Source organism: Austrofundulus limnaeus, unplaced genomic scaffold (assembly GCF_001266775.1).
Source record: "Austrofundulus limnaeus strain Quisiro unplaced genomic scaffold, Austrofundulus_limnaeus-1.0 Scaffold12, whole genome shotgun sequence".
Classification (NCBI taxonomy): Eukaryota; Metazoa; Chordata; class Actinopteri; order Cyprinodontiformes; family Rivulidae; genus Austrofundulus; species Austrofundulus limnaeus.
The window spans coordinates 2,202,716-2,209,832 of NW_013952414.1; the positions used below are offsets into that span (position 1 = coordinate 2,202,716).

Genomic DNA, 7,117 nt, shown 5'->3' on the forward strand with positions numbered 1-7,117 from the left:
TGGATCATTTTGTCGATGAACGTCCAACTTTCTGCAGGTTTCATTAAAATCTGTGTGTGTTAAAATTGTGATTATGAATCTTGAAGCAACAAATAAAAACTGTTTCCTGTTTATTTTGTTTCCATCAGAAAGCATCGTCTATGTTGCTGACTTATAATTCTAATTGTAACGAAACTAAGCTAATTTTTCTTCTCATTAATCAGTCCAACTATTAGAAATGCAGGCATGATCAACAAAATAACAAGCTGTTACAATTGTTTTTATCTCTGTTATCTTAAGACCTTTTCTTTGTTATTCTTCGTGTTTGAATAAAACTGCAGACTCAGCAAGAGATAACTGAGAAAATGCACGTTTTTGGTTTGCATAAAGACCTTTGAACGCCCTGATTTCTTTATTTTGCTCTGAGTCCCTCGCCTTTTCTGCAAACAATCAAACACGAGAGAAATATTTGTGACCACGACGCAGGTTTAGGTGTGACATGTTTGGTTTAAAGGTCAAACAAAGGCCTGAGGAAATCCCACAAACAGAGCTGTATCAGTGTGTGTGTGTGTGTGTGTGTTGGTTATCAGGCACGGTCATATATGTGGACACTGGGCCAGCTGTATTGATCCTGATCCTGACAGGTGGAGGTGTGGTAGTGGAAGGGGCACCAGATGAGAGGAGGCTGATAACGGCGTCAACTGGTCCAGGTGTGCTCAGCTGAGGCGTGGGAGGCTCTGAGGCGACACCCAGCAGCCTCTCAGTGGGCCTCGTTCACTGAAGTCAGTCAAAGGTTTGACAGGAGGGCCCAGCTCTGGCCCACAGGGTGATCTGTAATCTTTACACAAGCAGGTAATGGCGTTTGATTGCTCGTGACTTTTTAAAAAATCAAACTTAAAGCATTTTGTAAAGTAAAAGGAAAACATATTTTATTCTAACATCACAAAAATGACAAAGAAACATGAAAAATGTCTTATTTTAAAAAGGACATAACTTTATTMAAATTATTGTCAAATTTTAAAATAAAGCAAAACAAGAAGAAAAGTTCAGTTTGATTTACTTTTTCCACTTTATTTAATTACATTTTTTTGCCATTCCTCAATTTCTCCACATTTCATAATTAATCTTTGATTCTTTTACAGTTGTTGCTTTTTAAACTCAGTTTGCTCAGTATTAGTGGATTTGTTTGTTTTATAATTTATATTCGTGTTCATCATGTTGCTTTTCGCCATATGAAAAGTGCTTAAATAAAGTTTGACTGAAGAACAAGAGACTCAAAATAAATAATAAAGTGACACAAACACGATCCAAAATAACCTCACAAACATCCACAAATTGTTGCAAACCCACATAAAAATGACACAAAACTAGAGAAATCTTCAAGTTTCGTGAAGCAATTGCCACAAAAATGTTACATTTATTTTTATAAATCTGATGCTAAAATGTTAAATGATCTAAAAGCAATTTCAAAATGAATCAAAAATAACTTAAGAATCAAAGTAGGATGAGACAAATCTACAAAATAACTATATATGAGAAAAAAAACAGTAAAGAAAATAATTAAAAAGGACTTAAAATGACCATAAGAACACACAATAAAACAGTCAGAAAATGTATTTTAACAATTTTTTTCTTGACTTAATTTCTGTGAACATGTAAAAATAAATATTTAAACGAACAGCGTCCATCTTGTTTTGTTTTTTCACCTTATTAAATATGTTTATGTGTCACTCAGATTATTGATTAGTGAATGATTCACTTTCAAACAGCAGCAAACTGCAGCTTTGAGGTTTAGTTTCCTGTTTGTTGTCTAGACCGGATCTCACCAGTTTCTGTAAACAATAAATCCCAGCTATCAGGGAGAAATATTGGTGGAGCGATAAGATTAGGATTAGGGTGGTAAACTCTGCTGGATGCAGACAGTCAGTCGCCTTTCTTCCTGCCAGTCCACAACAAAAACCAGCCGACGTTTTGCATCAATGAAAGTGGAAGAAACACTTGAACATCTGTGGACCTTTGTGGCTTAAATCTGATTTCCAGCCAATTATACCCCACTAACTATTCGTATGACTCTGCAGACAAATCAATAAGAAAAATTCCCAAACATTATTTTGAAATATATTCAGTTTAAATCCAATAAGGCAAAACTCACCCCTTTTTTCCTCTTTAAATGGTTTGTTCCAATAAAATAAATGAGGCTCAGGTGAGTGGGTGGTTGTGGGTCATTGAATGTCCTGTCTTCTGACAGCAACACCTGACGCCTGCTGTTAAAGATGGAGGAGAAGAAGTTACATAATCAACACACTTATGTTTGCACTTTTCTGGACTGTAAAGCTGCGTTCAGTAAATCATGGCGACTAGAAGCTCATTTATGCAAACACACAGGACTGGTAAGCAGCTGGYGTGCACAAAGTCAAATCAAACATGAATCTGTTGAATGAAGTGAYGTTCAGTTTGTCCTGGAGTGATTTCATGTTTCGTTTTGACGTTAGAGACCACACTCTTGTGAGAGCTGTGGCAAGAGCTTCTGCTCACGCTACCAACTCTCCGGGCAYGAGCTGAGCCACAGCCGAGAGGAGCCGCACAGGTAAGCCACGTTCGTGTTTCAAATTATCGTGGAAAGTAAACATTGAAAAGCTTGTTCTGCTCTTCAGGTGTTCGGCTGGAGGACGCTCCGAGGCCTTGGTCACATCTGCCAGCATGAAGAACCACGTGGACCGAGTCCACCAGCACCAGGGGAAGAGATATCAGGCAGAGCAATCCCCCTTTTAAAAAATCTTTTATTTATTGTGCCGTTCATGTGAACAGTAGTCCTGAGGTGCTTTTTGTTACTGTTYAGTGTGACCATCAGGGCTGCGAGCAGGATTTCAACAAGAGAAACAAACTAAAAGCTCACAAGACTGAACAYGGAGATCCGTCGCCTTTTCAGTGAGTCGACGCTCTGCAGGTGAGTGAAAACAAGAAATGTTTGTAACCTTTTTCTTTTGGGATGCAGTTGTGCTTTTAGTGGCTGCACAAAAGAATTTTCCACCCAAGGACAACTGAAGCATCATGAGAAAATGCACGAAGGTTAGATGATTCAAATATCCTTTTTTTTCTCCTTACTGTGTTTATTGAATATCCAGATTAAAACCTTTACTTCTGGTTCTGCAGGTTACCCATGTGGTGTTGAGCTGTGTCCTTTCTGGGGGAAAACATGGACAGAGTACCTGAATCACAGAGGACAACACAAAGGTACTTATTTGTTTTTTGTCCCAGCAGGATGCCCATTTTAACCACTCTTCCCCTCAGCTCAGATGTGTGAGCGCTCTCAGAAGAAAAGGTCCTACTTGTGCACCAGAGAAGGTTGTGACAAGAAGTTCAGTYGCCTCTTCAGACTGAAGGACCACGAACTGGGAGAACATGAGGGGGAGAAGCCCCTCAGCTGTCCTGAWTGTGGGGAGAGCTTTGCTGTGACGGTAAGAGCAAATTAAGTTTATTCACAAAAAACTCCCAAAACAAATGGCGTCCAACAATTCAGATGGTTCCTAAATACACCAAATGTTACTTTGAGTGACCGTACATGCATTTAAACCATTCAGTTGGGGTCTATATAAAGTGGAACTGCATTGTTTTGGTTTGAATTCCTCCTTATTGTAACACCACAAGCCCCTCTTTCACCTTTTTTCTGAGGCATGTCTCAGATCAACTCATTTTGAGGCTGTCTCTTTAAATCTAAATAATGCGCTTCATGCCCCACCCCCTCAAGCTTCCAAAGCAGTCCATTCCAGTTTAGGAGAGGGGTTCACAACTATAAAGCAGCTCAAACTTATTTACAAATTAATTAAAAGACAACAAGGGAAGACTTGTCCATCCAGCCTTACATGATGGAGCCAAAGTCTGACCCAGAGAAAATTGTAGTTTTTATATAGAAATTCAATGGGATATAATTTTAATGTTATCATTCAGATACATAAAAGAATAAAGAAAACTGAATGAGTCGAAAAATATGATGCAAACAGAATATAAAGCAGCACAATGAGACTAAATGCAACTTTTCTGCACTCCAACTRTTAAAAGGTTTTCCCATTTTGTATTTAAGGTTGCGCAGACAATATATACAAAGCAAGTGATGCAAAATGATAACAGTTTTGGGTGTTAAATTGTTACCTGTCATTTATCAGGAAACCCTGTTGCGACACGGCAAGGTGCACAACCAAGCAGTGACAAAGGTCTCCCTAAGCTTCTTAAATAGGATTGTTTTTCACTTCTATGCATAATGTGTTTTTTATTTTTATTTTTTTCCCTTCCAGAAACGACCTCACAAAAAGGATCAGGCAGCTCAGCTCGTACAGTCGGCTGCAGCCAATAAAGAAGAAACAAACAACCTTTCTACGAAGCTGAAGAATACAGCTTTAGAGGATAACGGCTCATGATGTGTTTGAAAACTGAAACTATCAAACGTTTCAGTGTTTTGCAGTGACTAAAGCATCATTAAAAACCTTGCACTATGTTTTCATTGTTCAGTAATTTTAAATTCAAACGCACTAAACTAGGTTTCAACCGTCTTTATTTCCAAACCTTTTCCCTTAAATCCTTAAAAGGGGTGGTTCTAGAGGCATGGCCTGACACTTGATTGACCACCAGGCATCATCCCCAAAAAACTGACACACGAAAGGGGATCTTGGATTTTGTATTTGCATTTAGATTTTTGATACTTCTGTGTATACATTTTCAGGTGTGTATCTTTAAAAATGGGTGAATTAAATCCCTTTGTAAAATTAGCACTATGGTTAGTTTACTTTAAGCAATCGACTACTCCGCAACAAATGTAATCCAAGTCTTAAATGRCTGAATTAAATCATCTCAAGGTTGGCTGTGGTGGCCATAKTGAATTTTTGATTACTTCTCTTCAGCTTTGTATGTCTAAAAATAGCTGAATAAGTTGTGACTAGCATTCACCATCTTTGCTGTGATTGAACAACATTTTGTCTCAATAATAATCCATTTATCCATCTTSCGCTTTATCTGAAGTTGGGTCACGGGGGCAGCAGCTTGAGTAGGGAAGCCCAGACCTCCCTTTCCCCAGCCACCTCTTCTGGGAGCACTCCAAGGTGTTCCCAGGCCAGCCGAGTGATCTCACCAGCATGTCCTGGGTCTTCGTTGGAGTCTCYTCCCAGTGGGACATGCCTGAAGCACCTCCCTAGGGAGGCATCCTTACTAGATGCCCAAACAACCTCAACTGGCTCCTCTCGATGTGGAGGAGCAGCGACTCTACTCAGTCTCTCCTGAATAACTGAACTTCTTACCCTGTCTCTAAGGGAGAGTCCAGTTACACCGCAGAGAAAACTCATTTCGACCGCTTGTATCTGCAATCTTTTTCTGTCACTACCTAAAGTTTGTGACCGTAGATGAGGGTAAGAACGTCAGACTGATCGGTAAAAAGAGAGCTTTGCCTCACAGCTCAGCTCAGTTTTCACCACAACCGACCGGTACAGAGTCTGCAAAACTGCGGAAGCTGCACCGATCCGTCTATCAATCTCACGCTCCATTCTTCCCTCATTGGTGAACAAGACCCCAAGATACTTGAACTCCTGCACTTRAGGCAGAACTTCACCCCCAACCTGGAGACAGCAATCCATGCTTTTCCGACTGAGGACCATGGACTCAGTATTAAAAAMAMAAACAAACTTRAAGCCATTTGGAATTGGCTGTGGAAACCATCTTGAGTTTTTAAATCCAGAGTGCTTTTGTTTGTGCCCCCCTCCCCTTAAAAAAAGGCCACCCCTTGCAAAAGTCTAGCTCCACCCCTGAAAAGAAATTGTTTCCCACAAAACTGCAGTATTGACATAAGATGCGTTACAAAAAGTGGGTTCAGGATTATACAAAATGTGTTCAGATTACTTCATATGGACACCTGAGGGTGTCGGAAAACTAAGATTCTGAAGATGAAAAGTTAAAATTAAACTACCGGTAGTTTGAATGTAGTCTCCCTAAAGCTTCAAATTGATTGGTTTGGAAAAAAAAGATACATCTTCTACTAAAATCAATTTTATTGAAGCTCTACTCATTTTGTTTAAAAAGAAATTCTTTATTCCTCACCCTTTAAGGACACTTCAACACCCCACTCACAAACGAGACTCTGATTCTTAAAAGGAAATGTTTATTACAGAAAACACATTCACACATGTATAAAAGACCAGTTGACGGGGCAGCTGGTTATGATATCTGAGGGCCGATGAGCCCCTCAGGATGTGGCAGGTTTCTAATAAGGCCTGAGGCTTATTCAGATGGACACATCCCAGCAGAACGTCTGGATTAAAGTGACTTCAGCCTGTCTGAAGGATCAGATAACGTCCTCCCCGCCCCGCAGCGATGTCTCCATCCGAATACAACCCTGGGTTCTACAACTGCTCGGTGAGGTGAAGACAGCACGAGTCGCTTGTTAGCAGTTGCAGTACCGTTCTCCCAGTGGGAGCAAAGACAACATGACCATATGAACACAGCAGTGCTTCTCGTGAGTGCAGTCTGTCGAGTGACGTGGCACGATCTGGATCGGTTCAATCCTGGTCAGGAGGAAGCTTGATCCTGCTGGGTCTACAACGGTTCTGAATGCTTTTGGTCCTGGATTAAGCCCGATATGGAGCGATGTACAGTAGCATGTACCAGTTCACTTTGGCCAAGGTTGTTCCCGATATAGAGCACTCCGGGTGGACTCGGCGGAGCGGACAGCCTGCTGATTTTTGTCCCGGTTATACCAGACTGCCGGGCCAGGAGACCACAGTAAGAGCCACCCGGCTGCGCTGCTCTTTCAGCATGGGAACCAGCGCCGAGTGGCTCATCCCTGCTGTCGACAGGCCGTTAACCGCCACTATCAAGTCACCACACCTAGAACAACACAGAGTGATGGGTCAGCAGGAACGTTGAGGATTAGAATAAGAACCAGAGGCAAAGACAAACCTTTGAAGCACAAAATACTTGAAGTTATAATGAATATAATCAAATCTTTAGTATGTCTAAAATGGAAAAAATCTATCATTAGATGAACACAATCCAAAATACAGAAAGCTTTTCACAGTTTTTGACAATGTTGAAGGTCTGTGTGAAATACGGTGTAACTAAAAACTGTAATTTACTGTTTTAATCATTTGGTATATAT

The 7,117-nt window shown here is 40.5% G+C and overlaps 2 protein-coding genes across 4 annotated transcripts in view; one reads left to right on the plus strand and one right to left on the minus strand.

Annotated features, from left to right (window-relative positions):
* Positions 1 to 2,198: 2,198 nt before the first annotated feature.
* Positions 2,199 to 4,739, plus strand: gtf3ab (general transcription factor IIIA, b). 2 transcript variants are annotated; one of them, XM_014002245.1, is made up of 9 exons: positions 2,199 to 2,369; positions 2,472 to 2,566; positions 2,634 to 2,730; positions 2,819 to 2,907; positions 2,975 to 3,048; positions 3,133 to 3,213; positions 3,271 to 3,437; positions 4,143 to 4,190; positions 4,272 to 4,739. In XM_014002245.1, the coding sequence occupies exons 1-9, from the start codon at positions 2,253 to 2,255 to the stop codon at positions 4,392 to 4,394; spliced, it is 891 nt and encodes a 296-aa protein (XP_013857699.1). In that variant the 5' UTR covers positions 2,199 to 2,252; the 3' UTR covers positions 4,395 to 4,739. The 2 variants fall into 2 exon arrangements, with proteins under 2 accessions (XP_013857699.1, XP_013857700.1); XM_014002246.1 differs by lacking the exon at positions 4,143 to 4,190.
* A 1,365-nt stretch (positions 4,740 to 6,104) lies between these two features.
* The window catches only part of lnx2a (ligand of numb-protein X 2a), a 13,088-nt gene continuing 12,075 nt past the window's right edge, over positions 6,105 to 7,117 (minus strand). For both annotated transcript variants that reach the window (XM_014002248.1, XM_014002247.1), the window contains exon 11: positions 6,105 to 6,846. In XM_014002248.1, the coding sequence (XP_013857702.1) occupies positions 6,711 to 6,846 (136 nt within the window). In that variant the 3' untranslated portion in view covers positions 6,105 to 6,710. The remainder of the gene's footprint in view (positions 6,847 to 7,117) is intronic.